Source organism: Vicugna pacos, chromosome 16 (assembly GCF_048564905.1).
Source record: "Vicugna pacos chromosome 16, VicPac4, whole genome shotgun sequence".
NCBI classification, from domain to species: Eukaryota; Metazoa; Chordata; class Mammalia; order Artiodactyla; family Camelidae; genus Vicugna; species Vicugna pacos.
The window spans coordinates 50,495,346-50,514,257 of record NC_133002.1 but is presented as its reverse complement, the minus strand read 5'-3'; the positions used below and the strand labels follow the sequence as shown (position 1 = coordinate 50,514,257).

General features: G+C 37.2%; 1 protein-coding gene across 3 annotated transcripts in view; it reads right to left on the bottom strand.

Moving 5' to 3' along the window:
• Positions 1-314: 314 nt before the first annotated feature.
• The window catches only part of CEP95 (centrosomal protein 95), a 33,426-nt gene continuing 14,828 nt past the window's right edge, over positions 315-18,912 (bottom strand). Inside the window, exons 7-20 of one of the 3 annotated variants that reach the window (XM_006199320.4) lie at positions 16,083-16,214; positions 15,143-15,336; positions 13,341-13,453; positions 13,024-13,153; positions 12,246-12,399; positions 7,366-7,505; positions 6,409-6,498; positions 5,444-5,573; positions 4,507-4,676; positions 4,319-4,393; positions 3,107-3,259; positions 1,324-1,470; positions 932-1,003; positions 315-651 (exon numbers count right to left, since the gene is read on the bottom strand). In XM_006199320.4, the coding sequence (XP_006199382.3) occupies positions 475-651; positions 932-1,003; positions 1,324-1,470; positions 3,107-3,259; positions 4,319-4,393; positions 4,507-4,676; positions 5,444-5,573; positions 6,409-6,498; positions 7,366-7,505; positions 12,246-12,399; positions 13,024-13,153; positions 13,341-13,453; positions 15,143-15,336; positions 16,083-16,214 (1,877 nt within the window). In that variant the 3' untranslated portion in view covers positions 315-474. Of the gene's footprint in view, positions 652-931; positions 1,004-1,323; positions 1,471-3,106; positions 3,260-4,318; positions 4,394-4,506; positions 4,677-5,443; positions 5,574-6,404; positions 6,499-7,365; positions 7,506-12,245; positions 12,400-13,023; positions 13,154-13,340; positions 13,454-15,142; positions 15,337-16,082; positions 16,215-18,912 lie in introns of all 3 variants that reach the window. The other 2 variants (XM_072939422.1, XM_015235201.3) reach the window with 2 other exon arrangements.

Genomic DNA, 18,912 nt, shown 5'->3' with positions numbered 1-18,912 from the left:
AACTGACAGAAGCCATAATGCACAAATTCTCATCTTCCAGCTTCCATGTGAAAGAGCTACACAGGTTTACCACCGTATCTTTAACTCTAATTAATTCTAACCCTAATGACAAGCCTACACGTTAGCCCTTTTCTGAATTAGAGATTTTTTCTTTCTTTTTTTTCTTTTTTTGGTCCTCAACTGCTGTGTTTTACTGTCTTCTGTTCACCTAGAGCAAAAGGCTTCAGGAGCTGGTTGCTCAATCAAAGCTTGTTAATTGCACTTTTAGTCGACTCCTTTTAAACTTTTAGGTCATAAATTCAAAAGCAGTATACTTTAAAAAAAACCCAATTTTTATTTAAAAAGTTATTTCATAAAAAGTATTGGAATGAATATATAGGTAAGTCATTTAGAAATGATTCTTCTGGTTTAGACTGTTTACTGGCTCGATTTCTAGCTCTGCCCTGGTGAAGCCCTCACTTTCTAAGTCTGGCCTCACAGGAAGGGATTTATACTGTACTGAAAGGAAGCCAGATGAAGCCGAGATTTAAAACGTTCGGCTTCCAGTTCCCGGAAGAAAGCATCGTCGTCACTCTGCGTGATCATGTACTGCAGTTGCTGAATCTCCTTCTCCATCTTAGATCTCAGCTCCCTCTTCACCTTATGTAACATCTAAAAGAGAATTCATGTCATCCTGCTATTCACAACACTGATCCCTCATCTATTTTTATTCCCTCTCCACTTTCCTGCTCATCAAGCTTCTGCAATAATTTTAATAATTTAGCAGCAGCTCTTCCAGAGACCCAAACAGGTAAAGTAAAAATCACAGAACAAATGTTCTGAATTGTAAGTGGATCTTAGTCTCCTCTCCATTCCCCTTGCAAAGTGTAATACAGTTGTTTTCTATTTCTTCAAAATGTAAATAAATTATTTCTAGCCTGTTAATTATTACCTGGGCCTGGGATTTCTCTCTGGCTTTGAGTTCTTGACGTTCCTGTGATATGGCTTCTGCCAGCAATGAAAACTGTTACAGGGAAGGAAAAAAACCAAATCTTAAACATTTGTCTATAGTCCAAATATAACAATTCTTAGACCTAATTAGTTCACAGGCTTAAAAATCTTTTATTTCAAAGGAAACAGGGCAATATAGATTCTCTACTATGGTCAAGCACTAGCCTATTTTATTTTAAATTTCAGTCTTGAAAATGGGGTCAGTCCAATCTGTATAGTGACAAGTTCTGAGTTAGTATGTGGAGGTTATTGTTCAACAGACTAAGCTGATGTTTGACACAGGGAGGTCAGGACTAAGCACATCAGAATGTACACTAGCAGCAGTGAGCCCACCTGGTCTTTATAGTAGTTCTCCATTGAGTCCAGTTCATTCTGGTGCTGCCTCTTTTGTTCATCTCGCTTTTCTTTGGCATAGTTTCTTAGATCTCGTAATCTTTGCTTTTGAATCTGTAAACCTTCTTCAAACAGTTTCTTAAATATCTGTCAATTATTTAGTCAGAAAAGTAAAGTTATGCTAAACTTCATGGAGGAATATAATTTTGCTCAGGTGGAGGTATATATACTGATTGTTAATTCAGAGAGATTTTTTAAAGTAACAGCTTTATTGAGATATAATTCACATACCATAAAATGAACCCTTTTAAGATGTATAAATTAGATTTTAGTATATGCAGAGTTGTCCAACAACCGCCACTAATTCTGGAACATTTTCTTCATTCCAAAAAGAAACCCCATAACCATTAGCGAATACTCCCCACTCCCCCCGCCAGCAACCACTCACCTACTGTCTATGCCCACGGGGTCGCCTGTTCTGGACATTTCATGTAAATCGTTATCACATAGTATGTGGCCTTTTGTATCTGGCTTCTTTCACTTGGCATAACGTTTTCAAAGTTCATCTATATGGTAGCCTGAATCAATACTGAAGTACTTTCTATTGCCAAATAATACTCTATTATATGGATGTATCACATTTTGTTTATCCATTCATCAACTGGTGGACATTTTATAAATATGGCTATTATGAATACGCTGCTCTGAACATCTGAGTTATACTGCTGAGTCACATGTTTAACCTTGAGGAACTGCCAGCTTGTGTTCCAAAGTGGCTGCACCATTTTACAACCCTACCAGCCCTGCATAAGGGTTCCAGCTTCTCCATATCCCCACCGACACTTGTCTTTATTTTAGCCACCCTAGTGGGTGAGAATTTCATTGTGGTTCTGATTTGTATTTCGCTACTGACTAATGGTGTTCAGCATCTTTTCCTCTATCCCAAAGATTCTTTACTGCTTTTAGAAAAGAATTCTCAAGCACTCACGTATTCAGGACAAGAACCCCAAAGTAGAAACAAATGCTGCACCTACACGTGTGCATGACTGAGGGCGATGTGGTAACTAGGCCACAGGAAAACAAATTATTCAAAGGATTTGGATATGCTCACTTGTCCTGCATTGACTAGTAAGGCTTCTTGATCAAAGTACAGCTATGCATTTATCAGCCAGCCAGCTGTGTTACCTTCGTGTCAGGTTACTTAACCTCTCAAAGTCTTGGCAGTATCCTCCAGAAACAAGGATAACAGTACGACCCACCTCAGAGTATTTAGTCCAGTTGTAAGTATAATCACCTCAATGTTTTATTCTAGAGATGAAATTTATTGCCAGTCTGGAATCCCAAAGGACTAAGTATTTGAGCTTGATCAGGATGAGACAGCAAATACCTTGTGGAAAGATCTCACAGTACATCAGTCCTACATTATTTTCCTGATTTTATGTGGAATCCTAGGTCATCTAATCACATTTTAAATTCCTGCCTCTTATAACATGCTCCCAAACCCCTAAAGCAGTTGTCCTGGAAAAATACGTACATTCAGGAAGTCAGAGGGAATTAAGATCTCACATTAAGACAAGAGCAGCAGAGATGGAGAACAGACTAGCATGTACTGTGGGGCTAGTAAAATGAGGTATGGACAAGTCAGAGTTCAGCCAGCATTTAGGACTTGCATTTGGATTTTGGATTCAAACTGGGACAAGAGTCACAACAAAGAAGGTAGTCCTAAAAGGTAACAGATAAATTTTACCTTCTTAACAGGGCTGGAAAGAAAAGCCATAGTTACCATTTCTTCTCGGGTCCTCATTCGCATCATTTTTGAACGCAGCTGAACTCTATAATCATCATAATATTTTCGGGCACGAACAATCTGCTGCCGATTTTCTTTTATCTTTGACTGGGTCAACTTCTGTCTATGAATGCGATCCTTGAAGTCTTGCTAAGAAAGGGGAAAAGAGGTAAGGACAAGAAGAAGACAGACTCTAGTGTTATCTGTCCCCACTCCCCCCATGATGTCTTCAGGCAGTAAGCTAGGCACAGAGGGCCACTGGCCTGCTGCCTGGGCACTGAGTGTATAAACAGGACTGTCAGCCCCCAGAAGCCAGTGTTTGGTAGATTCGTTACCTCAGTCACAAGAGCTGCCCCAATGAACCCCCACTGCTGCAGAAAGCAGCAGTGATCCTTGTGGAACTGAGAATCTCATCTCCCAGTTACACCAGGGGTTGCCTAAGCCATGCCCAGGTGCTAGCTTAAAAGGAGTAGCAAACTGGCACTCTACAAGACTTTCAAGCAAAGCTTGGGTTAACAAGGGCATTTATGTCAAAACTAAGGAAATGAAACACTATCTTAAGGTAGTGAGGATGAAATGAAGTCCTGTACATGAAGCCTTCAAACTAGGTGTTTTCCTTTCCCCCACACCAAAGTCCCACATGCAGTTCCTCAGATGGCTTCCCCTTCTTTCTCTGGAACTTTCTCTTTGCTTATCTCTATACTTAATCTTTTCCTCAGGCTCATTGTCTTTGACCTCTGTCCTCTCCATGATTCTCAGAGGATAATATACTATGTAGGATTCTCAATCCAAATTTTAGTGGAGCCATAAACCACCTCAGCTCTCTATTTGGGATCTAAGAAAGATGGGAGAGAACAAAAAAGCACTAAGTTATAACCACCTGGTACCTCAAAGAGGCCATAGAGATAGACCTAAATTAAAATCTCAACCCTGCCTTTGCTGATTACAGTGGGACCCAGGGCAAATTAACATCTCAAGACCTCAGGTTTTCATTTCATAGAAAAATCTGTTACTATAAAGACCAAATGAAACTGGATACAAAACACCGGGCACCTTCCCCCTTCATCAATATTGGTTAAAGACAGATGCTTCCACAGATCAGTGTTAGAGGTAAGAGTCGGTAGGATTATTGCCCAGCTGGTACAAATAAAAGTTAATGATATAACTTACAAATTCAAAATTACAATACCCAACTTGCTCTTGACCTACCAGTCTCCTGTTATGTTCACATTCTTTCTTGACAAGTGCAGTGAGGAGGTCATGCCTCCTCAAGGCTTCTTCTATCTGTAGATGGGACAGAAGAGAAGGAGACTAATAATGCTATTCACTAGATTCTCAAGGATCAGCTCTGCCCCTTCCTGGTTTATATTCCTAGGCTTAATTGACAGTTAACTTACTTCATCCTGGAGTTTCTTCTTTGATTGATTTTCTCTATGTGCATCTCTTTTGAGCTGTTCAATCTGTGCAATTTGCTGTTTCCACATTTTGCTTAGTGTTTGGCCAGAAACAGAGAGAAATGGAAACTGCTCCAACATCAGGGGCAGGAGACTGTGTTCATTCACTTTCACTGCAAGGTAAAAAAAAAAGATGCTCTTAATCCAAGAAACTTGCTGACAGTTTTTAAGAAGAAATACCATCTCACCATCCTGGTAGATCAAAACTTATCTAACTGATGTGGCTTTGAGCCTGAAAAGAACAATTCTAGAAGTATGTTACTACTTTTGCATTCCTTCTTTGATTGGAATAAGCCAACTCCTAGTAAGAATGAAAACAAGCTCCACAGTTCTGACTGATGACATGCTGGCCTTGTGAAGTCCGTCCTGACTGCTCAGCTGACTCAGTGTCTGGGGTAGATGCTCTGTGTGTGGTCAGACTCCTCAGCCCTCCTGGGAGGTAAAGTCTCTGTCTGATGGGATGTAGTTAGAAGGCCAGGAGTCTTTTAAACTGCACCCTGGTGCCAACTGTCAATATACCAAGAGCTGGACAGGCTTTCTGCTTCCTTTGGAGCATCCCTTTGGTTCTACCAATCTCCCAGAAACAAAGAAAAGGCAACCAGCATGAGTGAGCAGAGAGAAGCTAAAGCTGGAGCAGCAGGTCACAGCCCTAGCATTCCTCTGATGCCAATATATTGGTGCATATTTAAGAGTTTTAAATAAATGCCTTATTTAAGAGTTTTAACTCTCTTTACAGAAATCTAGCATATGGCAGTGATAAAAGCAAGAACTTTCTCCAGCTAACTGGTGGATGTTAGTTTTCAGTGCTGTGTCCTTGGAATGCAGCACACACTTTCAAAGGATGCCAGTTTTCCATAAAGTACAATTTTGTGGTTCTTACTTGGAACTGCTTTATTTGGCTTTGGCAAGCCACCTCTTGGACTTGGAGTTGTGGTTTTTTTAGAGTAAATCTTCCAGGGCTGACTACGTTTTGGAGTTCCTTTATGAACAGTTTCTCTGTATATTTTTTCCTTAGAAGCAGATATAAAACAGAATAGAAATGAGAGAAGTCTAATAACTCTTCCATGCATCATCTTAAACATTACATACTGACAAAAATAGCTAACATAATCCCCAGCCAAACCACCGCACTTCGAACTTCTAAAATCTGGTTAGTATTTACCTACTCTAAGTTAAATGCATCTTTTGGTTTCTGGCATCCCTTGGAATTTGAAAAAGCACTGAATCTTTTTCCTGTTTCATAGTTAGCATAGTCCCACACCCTAAATACAGCTTCTAATAATGTTTTGATGTACTTGCTTCTTTGACAACTTTCTTCATGTAGATTTTAAAAGTTCTTAAACAATGTTTAGTAATACCCATACTGTATTTTATATCCTGTTTTGCTTATGAACATTTTAGCGTAAGCATTTTCCCCATACTTTCATTTAGTTTCTGTAAGTATTCTTTAAAAGGTAATGAAAACTTATGCTTTGGGTTTCTTCCAACCAGGCACAGAACTGGGATTTCCTGTCTTCTTACTTCTCCCCTTTAACTTTTGAGCCTAGACTATCTTTTAAAAGCCTTGGTGAACTGTGAAGCAATAGAACCTCTTAAAAACTGATGGAAGTTTTTGGCAGGAACAAAAAATGCTAGTATTCCTTGGTACCATGTCTTGCTACATTTTAGCAACTTGGCTACCCTGTGAATAAAAGAAAATCCCACATCGTGAAATGAAATTCTGCCTTTTTCTAAGGGGCTAATGATTATTAAGGCCCTGTTGTTTTTTCCTTTTAAAAAGATTATTTCTATACTTTCCAGTGGTCTGATCAAATGGCATTTATTACAGTAGAGACTTTTACCCACTGTTTCCTCCTCCTCATTTATTCTTGGAGGTCCAATATTCTCTTGAACTCTATTTCTTCTTAGTTCCTTTTCAAATGCTTCAGTTATGGCCTAGAGGAGAAAAGGCCATGTGATATTATAGTTATTAAAAACATACAAATGAAAATGAAGGAAAAAAAATTCACCCAAGATTATGCTATTCTACTTTTTTTAAAGTTCTTTTCAGGCTATATATCATAAATATATATTACTTAGCAGATATGTAATTGGGACATAAAACTATATAATTTTTTTTTAATGGGGGGAAGTAATTTAGGTTTATTTGTTTATTTAGACAGAGGTCCTGGGAATTGAACCCAGGAAATGTTTGAAATGTTTTGCTATCCCCCTGAGTGGAAGGTGCAAGCTGAGTTACATACTGAGTATGAAACATGTTAGTATAAGATACCTGAATTGGTTTCAGTTTTTTACCAATTTCACCAATGTTGTAAAACATACTATAGCAAACAACTTAGGTGTTCTAAATTCATGCTGCATTTTAGGATCCCTATTTTCAAGCAGAAAGTCTTCCTCAGTAATCATACATTTCCTTGAATCCTAACTCCCTCTCATTTTTGTCTTGGGCACTTGCATCCTATCTGGATCTCAACTGGTGAGTCACATGTAATTCACCTCCAATTCTCCTCATTTCTAAAGTTCTCTCTGAAAATACCAGCCTACTTTGATCTACTTCTAATCCACTGGAGTACTAGGCTATCTCTGACAAGATTACTCTTCTTAGAGCTTCACGAGTGTAAGTTTTATGTTCCCTAATGGGGGACATACAAGTGTCACGGGATTTTATCATCCACTCAGCTCAAGAATGTGAAATGCATTTTAAGCCTTTAATCAACATGCTGCAGCACGTTCACTGTAGCATTTGGCTGAAGGTAAATGGTAACGCCTGCTGCCCAGTGGCAGTCACGAGATGGGACGTACCTTTGCTTGGAACCGGCGGGTATCTGCTTCTTTTGGCTTTCGCTGCCTTTTCCTCTCCATTTGGAACTGTTTGTTTTTGTTAACTGGAGATGGAGAGAGTGAATGAGACCGGGAGGGTGGCTTTCTACGTATGGCAAGTCCTACAACACAAAAGAGACACGTACCATTAGGTCTGAGAGCCAGAAATGTTAAGTTGGCAACCAAATAGTTGGTTTTTACCAAATCCTAAGAGACTGTGAATGTGCTAAATGTACTCTGTTCTGTAACTAATTTCTGTTTGTTTGTATGTTTAGTCATACTAAGCAAACAGACAAATGCACACAGTTATACTCAAAAATGTCTCAGAGAAGTACTATGGTTCTATATTAAACTTTGGGTTGAAAAACGGAGCAACATGTGGAATGCCTGCTGCACACAAAGGCGCTTTTTATATATATATTATATATATAGTTTACGTGTATATATATACACACACACACACTAAGTACCCCTGTTGGTGGAGGCAGAGACAAACGTTAACCCATCTGAGCTACGTCTGCTATTCCTTTACCTATCTAGGTCCCAGGGAGGGGATGTAAGCATGTAACATACCTTATTCTTACAGAGCAGCATGCTTATAAGCAAAAGTTAATGTAGTTCAGCATTTTTAGGCAGTTCCGTTCTTTCCTACTTAGTGATCTAGCTTACTTCCACACTGCCTAAGATACCTGACAAATTACTTCTCTCCACAAACCTTTTTATGTTCCATTGTCTATAGATATGCTTGGGTATCTGCTAGTTGTGAAGAGGGGAACTCCATGCCTTTTTGAAAAAGTGAATAATTCAATATAAGTCAAGGAAATTAACCTTTCTATATAAATTTTCCCAGGGAATTCAAATGTCTGATTTTAATCTTCCTTTTCACTCTTTTAATTCGAATCTTTCAAATTAATTTAGAATTCTAACATGTTAAAGAATTCTAAATCTATTTTAAATGATATTTTTATAACATTTTACTATGTCCACAATGTACTCTTCTTCAGAAACTGAAGACCCAATTTAAATAACATTTTAACTTACAATGTGTTTTCAAAATGTGGTACCACATACATGTGTATAGTAAAGGAAACATGTAGGTTACTGGCTGAGGGTTCCTAGAAATTACCTGAGTCAGATTTGAGGGACGAGAGGTGAAATAATCAAGAGAAGGAAAGAGTATTCTTGGAGTTAAAAAAATGAAGTTAAGGAAGTTTTGGATGAAAAATGAACTGTTGCATTTCCAGCGAAACAAGGGATGACCAAAGGAGATAAAACTGAATAGAAAATACTCAAATTTTAGTCGGTGGAAGACAGAATAATTATTTGAACAAAGAGCAAGAAGCATCTGCAAGGATGTGGCAAACCAGAAACTGTCAAGCGTTGCTGATATGATTAGAAACGCTTTGGAGAGGAATTTGCAATGGTGAAAAAGTCTGAAAACTCTGACCCAGCAATTCTAGTAGATGTAGACCCTAGAGAAACTTTTGCACATGTTACAGGTTGTTCATTGCATTGCAGAGTTATTTGTAGCTATGAAAACTGGAAACAATCCGTATGGCCTGCAATAGGGGAAATATGTGTATGTATATATAAACACACACTCATACAAATGGGGTACACTGTATGAACTTAGTTACACAGTAGTTAAAATGAATGAACTGGAAGAATCAACATAGACTTCTAAAATAACGTTAACAGAAAAAAAGTTGCAGAACACTGTATACAGTATCTATGTAAATTAAAAAAAAACATAAAATGGCACATTTAGACAAGTAACACACAAGCTGGTAAAGCATAAAGAGGGATGAGAGGGCTCCAGGTCAAGATGGCACCACAGAGGCCCCGGACTCACCTCCTCCCATGGACACTGATGTCTATACTACATACTGAACAATTCCCTCCAAGAGGAATCCAGACACTATCTGAGTGACTTACACACATCAGGTAAATGAGAAAAAACACACATCAAAATGGGGTGTGGCATACCCTCATCTACTAGGAGCCATTAGGAATGAAGAAAGTGGCTTAGACAATCGAAGATTTGAGAGACAACCAAGAGTTAGGGATGGGCTGAATGCTAAGATTCATCTCCTGTGCAAGACTACGCCTTCAAGACTGAAAGAATGGCTTTTTACATAATGCTTTTTAATATACACGGAATCAAGAGAAATGAAGAAACAGAAGAGTATGTTCCAAATAAAAGAACAAGATAAAACTAAAGAAACAGATCTTGATGAAATGGATGAAGGATTTACTTGATAAAGAGTTCAAACTGATGGTCATTAAAGTGCTGTGAGATCAGGAGAACAGTGCATGAACAAAGTTGAGAATTTCAATAAACAGAAAATATAAGAAAGTACCAAACAAAACAATTTTTAAATAAAAAATTTGGAAAACTTTTAAAAAACAAATCATAGAGCTCAAGAGTATAATAACTGAACTGAAAAATACAATAATGGGGTTCAACAACAGACTAGATGAAGCAAGAAAAAGAATCAGCCAACTTAGGACAGTGGAATTCACCCGAACATAAGAGAAAAAAGAAAAAAAGAATGAGAAAGGTGAAGATGACTTACAAAACACCATCAAGTGGACCAGTATTCACTTTATAGGGGTCCCAGAAGAAGGGAGAGAGAAAAGGGAAGAAAGCTTATTCAAAGAAATAATGGCTGGAAACATCCCTAATCTAGGGAAAGAAACAAGACATTCAGATCCAGGAAGACCAGAAACTTTAAAATAAAATATATTTAAAGAGACCCTCACTGAGACACATTATAATTAAACTATCAAATTTGAGAGACTCTTGAAAGCAGTAAGAGAAAAGCAACTTGTTACATACAAGGGAGCCTCCATAAGACTATCAACAAATTTTTCAGCACAAACTTCGCAGGTCAGAAGGGAATGGCAGGATATATTAAAATTGTTGGAATAAAAACTGCCAACCAAAAATACTGCTACAGGAATGGCAGGATATATTAAAATTGTTGGAATAAAAACTGCCAACCAAAAATACTCTACCCAGCAAAGCTGTCCTTCAGAATTAAAGGAGAGAGAAAGAGCTTTCCAGACAGCAAAAAGCTGAATGAAGAAGTTCATCAATATTAGAACAGCTTTACATCAAATACTAAAGGGACTTCTTCACACTACACTGAAAAGGTGCTAATTAGTAACAGGAAAACATATGGAAGTATAAATCTCATTGGTAAAGATGAACAGTTGAATTCAGAATACTACTGTAATGATGGTGGGTATATAACATACGAAGTCTAGTACGAAAGTTAAAAGTAGTCAAACTATAGGTATAATAATTTGTTAATGGATACACTAGGGAAAAATGTAAACTGTGACATCAAAAACAAAATGTGATGGGAGAGTAAAAATGTAGAACATCAGTATGCATTAGAACTTAAGTTATTAGCTTAAAACAGACTGTTATAAATGTTTTATATAAGCCTTATGGGTAACCACTTAGCAAAAACCTGTAACAGATACACAAAACATAAAGAGAAAGGAATCCAAGCGTACCTTAAGAGAAAATCATCAAATCACAAAGGAAAAGAGCAAGAGAAGAAGAAAGGAACAAAGGAATTACAAAACAGCCAGAAAACAACAAAATGGCAACACTAAGTCCATACCTATCAGTAAATAAATGGGCCAAAGACACAGTAGCCGACTGGATTAAAAAAAAAAAAGACCCAATTGTATGCTGCCTGTAAGAGACTCACTTTACCTTTAAAGACACAAACTGAAAGTGAAGGGGTGGAAAAAGATATTCTATGCAAATGGAAACCAAAAGAAAGTTGGGTAGCTATACTTCTGTCAGACAAAGCAGATTTTAAGACCAGGACCATAACAAGAGACAAAGGTCATTACATAATGATAAAAGGGTCAATTCATACATAGAATATAATGTTTGTAAGTTTTTGTACCCAACATAAGAACACCTAAATGTATAAAGCAAATATTAACAGACCTAAAGGGAGAAATAACAGTACAATAAAGGTAGGGGACTTCAGTACCTCACTTTCAACAGTGGACAGATCATCCGGACAAGAGATCAATAAGGAAATACTGGACTTAAATTACATGTCAGTCCAGGTAACAGACATTTAAAGAACACTGTATCCCAAAGCAGCAGAATATACATCCTTCTCAAACACACACAAAATATTCTCTGGGACAGATCATATGTTAGGCCACAAAACAAGTCTTTGAAAATTTAAAATGACTAAAATCGTATCAAGCATCTTTTCTGTCCACGATGGTAAGAAACTAGAAATCAATCACAAGAAGAAACTGGGAAATTCACAACTATATAGAGATTAAGCAGTATCCTACTGACCAACCAGTGGGTCAAAGAAGAAATTTTTTAAATCTTGAGAAAAATGAAAATGGAAATACAATACCAAAACTTATGGGATGCAGCAAAAACAGTTCTAAGAGGGACGTTCATAGCAATAAATGCCTGTATTAAAAAATAAGGATATGAGGGGGAAGGGTACAGCTCAGCGGTAGAGCATATGCTTAGCATGCTCTGGATTCAATCCCCAGTACCTCTATTTAAATAAATTAATAAATAAACCTAATTATCCCCCCAAACCAAAACAAACAAAAGACAAAAAATAAGGAAATGATACCCAAAGTCAAGCAACAAAATAAGCATATGGAACTATATCAAACAAAAGGTATAAAGCAAACATAACATCTGCTACTTCTAGATGGTAACAGTACCAGTATTCGATATTATTTCTGATGCTTTCTTGTATTTCTGAAATACTTAAAATGAGAAAGCCACTCATTAGATCAAAGTGGCTAAGTAAGTGGTTCCCAGGGACCTCCTCATCGTGGCCTGAGACAGGTACCTGGCCTCCGCTTCTTCGGCCCACACTCCATGATGCTGTCACTATGCTGAGAAAGCGTCTCATCGTCTCCACTCTCCACCTCTTCATTTACAGTATTCTCCTCTTCATAGCCAGCCTTTTCTTTAATTTGATCACCCAGGGCACTTTTTAACATCTATTGAGAAAATTATTTTTATCAACTTTCATTGATTTCAGCAGAATGCATATTGGAAGTAGACCGATAAAACCTTTTAAAAGCTTTCTCTGATAATTAGGCATACGTTTAGGTACAAGTTTTTAGATGCTTATGCACAGTTTTAAGAAGATGATATATATCAGTGCCACGAACTATTCAGAGTAATAAACTTAAGAGTAAGTCACATAGGGATTTAATACATTTTTTCAATGATATCCCCCAAACTATGGTATTGTACTTTGTGAAAGTCAGCCAGCCATCTAATTTTATACCAAATCTGTCTTTAGTGACAAAGGGAAACTATACAGATATTATCTAAATAGAAATGATTTGATGTAATCATTTATATTAAATGATTCAGTTTTCATCAGAATTCTATAAAAACTTGGATAAATCTGTACCAAATTTGGTCATATCATAAAAGGCTAGGAGATCATTTCTCATCCTATGTTCTACCTGCTTGACTTACAGAAGACTTTCACAGTAACTAAGACACAATTAACTTTCTAGTACCTTAGCTTAGCTTTCACCTTCAAATGAAAATCACTTAAATGCTCACCAACTATGGCAATCTCAGTACAGATTTAAAAAAACAAGACTTGCCCAATCTAGTTCAGAGAGGCGCTGAGATAGTTTCTCTGATACAGCATGTAATTCTTGTTCTGTTAACCTTTCTCCTGCCCTCTGGGAGAAAGGTAAATCCCAGGATGAGACTGCAGCTCTGTTTTCATATCTGTAATAAAAGTGACCATGTGACATTTAAGTAGACAAGAGTACATTACTAAGTTCAAAACAACTATAATATGTGCTTTACCAAATATTTCATACTATTCTCATAGCTAAATTTGGAGAGTATATCCTTAACTCTTCAAATCTCTTTGCAAACAGATTATAAACATTGAAGCCTACAGTAATGTTACCTTTTTCCTTTGGGAAGCTTCCTTGTCCTAGGGCCTTGGACCTGGGCTGTACATATTTCCTGCTTGCTATCTTTAGGCAACTTGGAAGTTAAGCAAGCTCTATTATCTGGTTCCTGTTAAAAAGAGAACAGAGTTGATTTGAAAAATGACACAAAAATAGTAAGATTTGGGGTGCAAGGGGAAGGGAGGACCTATGGCACACAGCAAAGTCCCTTCGTTCTCCATGGTTTTTTTTTTGGAGGGAGTAGGTAATTAGGTTTACTTATTATTATTTTTTTTTAATGGAGGTACTGGGGATTGAACCCAGGACATCCTGCATGCTAGTCATGCACTCTGCCACTGAGCTATACCCTCCCCCTATTCTCCGTGTTTTGCTTTTTTAAAAAAAAACATTTGTCAAAGCACTCTATTGATCCCCAATGCAAAAGGAATGGAATAATGTCTACAAACTTGCACTCAGAAAAAAAATGCGGCTCGGGATACCATTCAAATATAAAGGCAGGTAAAGTACATGTTCTCAAATATGAAAATTTACACATTACAGCTATACCTGGACAATGAAAAAAATGATCAAATGACAAGTAGAGAGCATTAAAATCATTATCTTTCATATCAAAAAGTCAATAGAAACTGTCTAAAACTGAAACAGTTAAAGATAAAACTTCCAAAATATGAAAATAAATTCAACATTTTAACAGTTTATTTCTCAACCTTAGAAGGAATCTTATAAAAAATATTTCTTATGGTAAAGAAACACCTGATGTTTAACCTCTTCAGTTTCACTTCAGTAATTTTTTCTTTTATTTAAATTTAATAGTTTTTAGTAAATAACAAGTATAATCACATTAAAAATTTTTTTTAATTGAAGTTAGTGTCCCGCTTGAGAATTATTTCAAAGCGAGTATTCCCACTTAACTGCTACTCAGGTCACGAAACAGAGTATTACCAGCAGCTCGGAAGCCCCTCACCATCCCCCAAGCCTCCTCCAAATATAACCATTACTCTATAATCCCTTCTTTGTCTTTATCCATCTACCCTTCTGGCTAAACAGATGCACAAAAATGTTTAGAATGATGGTCATCTAATGCTAACTGAACTTTTTCTGAATTGTCTGAATTTTTAATAATGAGAACGTATCATTGTTTATAAATTTACCCTTGGTATATACCTGAGTGTTCTTGTTTCTAGGAAGATAGGGACAGGATGACATATAAGAAAGGATTCTATTTTCAAAGAATAGACGAGTGGAATCAAATAGGCCAAAATATTAACAGCAGTTCATGCTAGATAATAGGAATATGTATGAAAAATTATTTTTCACACTTTCTTATAACTTCGAAAATTGTTAATTATTTAATTAGACCTACAATATGGTTCTGAAGCTAGAATGCCTGAGTTCACATCCTGACTCTGTGTGACCTCAGAAAAGATACTTAACCTCTCTAGTTCAGCTTCCCCATGTGAAATTACAAATGGTACCTACTCCAGAGCTGCGCTGCAAAAAGTAACTTATTCAATACCTGTAAAGTACTTAGAACTGTGCCTGGCACAAAACAAACACTCAGTATGTGTTGACTCTTACTGTTTCCCCTTTTATACATCCATCCCGTCCCTGTCTTCCTAAGTTAAAAACATCACGTGCCCACAGAGGTAAGTTTTAAGTACAGTGCTCTGATTAGTGCAGTTACCCTTACTACCGTTCTAGCAAAGAAATTTTATTTATTTATTTTATTTTTATTTTTTTAGCAGAGACATTTTAATCTATAGTCTCTGTCCAATTGAAAGCAAGCTTTTCCACTTACCAGAGAAAATGCTGTGCCCTGTCCAGTAGAATTCATGGTAGGGGAGCAGTGACTTGAACGCAAGTATTCTTTTCCTATGGGGCAGGGAGCCCGAGGCTCTGAAGGGTGGTAAGGCGGATGTAAAGGAATAGCTGATCGGATAGGCTCCCCTAACTTCCTAGCACTTGGAATCATATCCACAGAAGGAACTTCTGCTAGACAAATTAAAATGGACATTAAGATGAAACTAAGAAATAAATCACGTCATGTATACACATACCTATAGAAACATGTTCACACACACTACTTAGAAATGTATTTTCAACTTGATTTTTAAAAAAGCACACAAAAAACAAACAAAAAAAACATACCAAAAAACCAATTAAATTAGGTACGCATCCTCAGTAAACAAGTAGGAATCTAATTAAATCAGGAAGAAAGTAATTTTAATGTTATTGTTATAAAAATGTTCCCTAAAAAGTTATTTTAAAATATGAAAAATTACTAAGAACCTAAATGGCTTGAAGAATAGCTATATAAATTATGGTTCATCCACATATGATAAAAACAGTTAGCCAATAACAATAATTTTGTATAATACTAACCATATGAAAATCCCAGAGATAGTAAGAAATGAGAATATTTTTCAAGGTATTATAATACGAAGACCACCAACTGATATATTAATTTTTCAGAGACTCTTACTGTCCTAAAGTCTTTCTTTGAAAGGATTTATATAATAAAACAGTGGATGCAAAACATGTGACCAAAGACCAGCTTAAGAAGAAACCCAAGCTCATAATTAATAGTGAACATTTATAAATGAGGTCATGTAAAACCAAAGAATCACATTAAGCGTAGAGCAACGAAAGTAAAAACCCTAATAGCAACAGAACTGTCTCAGGAACTGTCTCCAACTCACAGCAACAGTCTCAAGAATTCATAATGCATTACTACTTACTGTCTTCAACAAAGGATGTCCTGCTCTTGGACAAAAAACTAGAGGAGGGAGGGTTCAACATTTCTTTATGTGAGTTAGAACATGGTAGGGTTGAAGCTTTTTTAGAGTGCATTTCGTTAGGGCCCTGGGCTCCTGGAAAAGAAAATATTAAGGACAAAAATTTTTTGCTACTGAATGTTATAGTAAAAGCCAAGAGTTTCGTAAAAGAGGATAAAAATCTGAAGAACGACATAATCATAGAAATATGTTGGTCTGATTGCTTGAAATAACAATTACTTGTAATAACTATCAGATAGCAAGGTGTAGTTCTGTAGCCCAGAATCATTCATACAGTTTAAAGGCAGTTTTACACAATGTTGCGCACCTTTGCTTTAAAAGTAGGTGCCAGAGTTGTAGAAATGCTGACTATTGCACAGGTGTATCTCTGAGCTAGAGGTCCTGGCTGGTACCATAGTCAAAAATTTATAGGTCAAACAAATTGTTTTGTTTGTCTAATTTTTGAAAGCTTAATATTTTGAATCAGCTTTATAATGTTATTAACATAGAGAGCTATATTAAAATAGCTCTGAAACTGAGGTTACTATCCACTTTGCTCCCTTGGAAATCTACAATACACAAACTCCTCATAAACAAAATGGATTCTTGACTTCCCCTCTCTAACCTTCTTCAATGTAACGAAAGACGTCACCATAAACTAATTCCTCACTTTGAAGGTATGAGAATGTACCCTGAAAACTCACTGTTACAAATATGGTCAACTGATAAAATCACTAAATACAGAAAAACTTACCTTGTACAGATCCCCAAATCCACACAATTTATTCCAAGACACTGTACTTTCAAATTTTTGACATTCATCTGATGTCTTTTAAAAATCAGCAGATACGTTTTTTGTGCTCCTTTACCACAACGCAGTACAACATGACCATTTTTTCACATCAAAAAGTTTTAAATACGTGAATTTCTCTCCATAACACCATATTTTACAAGAATATCATCTAAGACATAATGTTCAAAATTCACAAGTTGGTCCACAGTTTCTCTACTACCTGACACTGAATTTGTCATCAGTTTGACCCCAGGCTAATTAATTTTTATCGGGTCCATTTTCCCTTCAGTTCCTTGAATGACCATTTCACATGCTCTTTCTTTTTGATGGAAATTGCTCCTAAAATCTCATGCTTAGTTATCATCTTGAACTTTTAATTTGTCATACTGAAAGTTACACACTCAAGTATCTCTCCATAACCTTCAGATTGCTTTAGAATGTACTGGTTTATCACTGAAGAGATTGTGAACTTCTCTACTATAAGCATTAATAAAACTTCAACTTACAAGTATCTACACAGTAAATACGAAATACCTCATTTACCCCCCCCAAAAAAGGGGGTGAGGTGGTCCTCGGTAGAACAAATGGGTGTAAGTGGTTAAAAGGTACAAACTTCCAGTTACAAACGTATTAAAATAAATAAGTATGGGGATGTAATGTACAGTATGGTGACTGTAATTAGTTAATACTGCAGTGGGAGTGCCCCGGGTGCTGAAGGCCTCTCAGACTCCTCCTCACGGAGGAGTCTAGCTCACGCCACCTATAGAGCAAGCCCCCTCATTACCCCCTCCCCCACTCAGAGTAGTAGAGTGGCAGTGCTTCCCCCCAGGGGCTGGCCAGATTTGCATCATGATGAGAACCGGCTGTGCATCCTGTTTACAAGGTGTTTACAGAGGAATTTCTCCTCCCCTTATATAAAAGGTTTAAGGAAGGGAGATCAGCCAAGACGGCAGAAGAGAAAGACCCTGCCTGAGCTCACCTCCTCTCACGGGCACACCAAAGTCACAACTATCTGCAGAACAACCATTGATGAAAAAGCCCAGAACCTACTGAAAAAGATTTTCTACAACTAAAGACACAAGGAATCACAATGACGTGGGTACAAGGGGCAAACTCGCGATATCATCAAGTCCCACACCCCTGTGGGTGGCGACCCACAAACTGAAGAATAATTACACTGCAGAGGTCCTCCGGAAAGAGTGAGAGGTCGGGCTCCCCAGCCTGGGGGCCTGCATCAGGAAGATGAGCCCCCAGAGCACCTGGCTTTGAAGGCCAGCAGGGCTTACTTCTGGGACTCCCAGAGGGCTGGAAGAAATAAGAGATTTCACTCTTAAAGGATGGAAACAAAATCTCACACATTCTGGGAAAGCAGCAAAGGAAAAGCAATAAATAACATACAAGGGAACTCCCAAAAGGTTTTCAGCAGAAACTCTGCAGGCCAGAAGGGAGTGGCATGACATACTTAAAGCGATAAAAGGGGAAAATCTACAACCAGTAATATTCTACCCAGCAAGTTTCTCATTCAGATTTGATGGAGAGATCACAAGCTTTTACAGATAAGCAAAGCTAAAAGAATTCAGCACCACCAAACCAGCTTTACAAGAAATGTTCAAAGAAATTCTCTAAGCAAAAAAGAAAAGGCCACAACAAGAAACATGAAAATTCCAATATGAAGAAAGCTCATCAGTAAAGGCATCATACAGTAAAGGTAGGAAACCATCCACACACAAAGCTAGAAGGAAGGTTAAAAGACAAAAGCAGTGAGATCATCGATATCCACAATAAGTAGCTAAGGGATACACAAAACAATTTTATGTGAAATATGACGTCAAAAACAGTAATCATGAGGGGAGGACAGCACAAATGCAGGGTTGTTAAAATACATTTGAAAGAGATCAGCAACTTAAAAGAATCACATATATATAGACTGTTATATAAAAACCTTATGGCAACCACAAACGACAGATCTGTAATAGATACACACAGAAAAAAGAAAAAGAG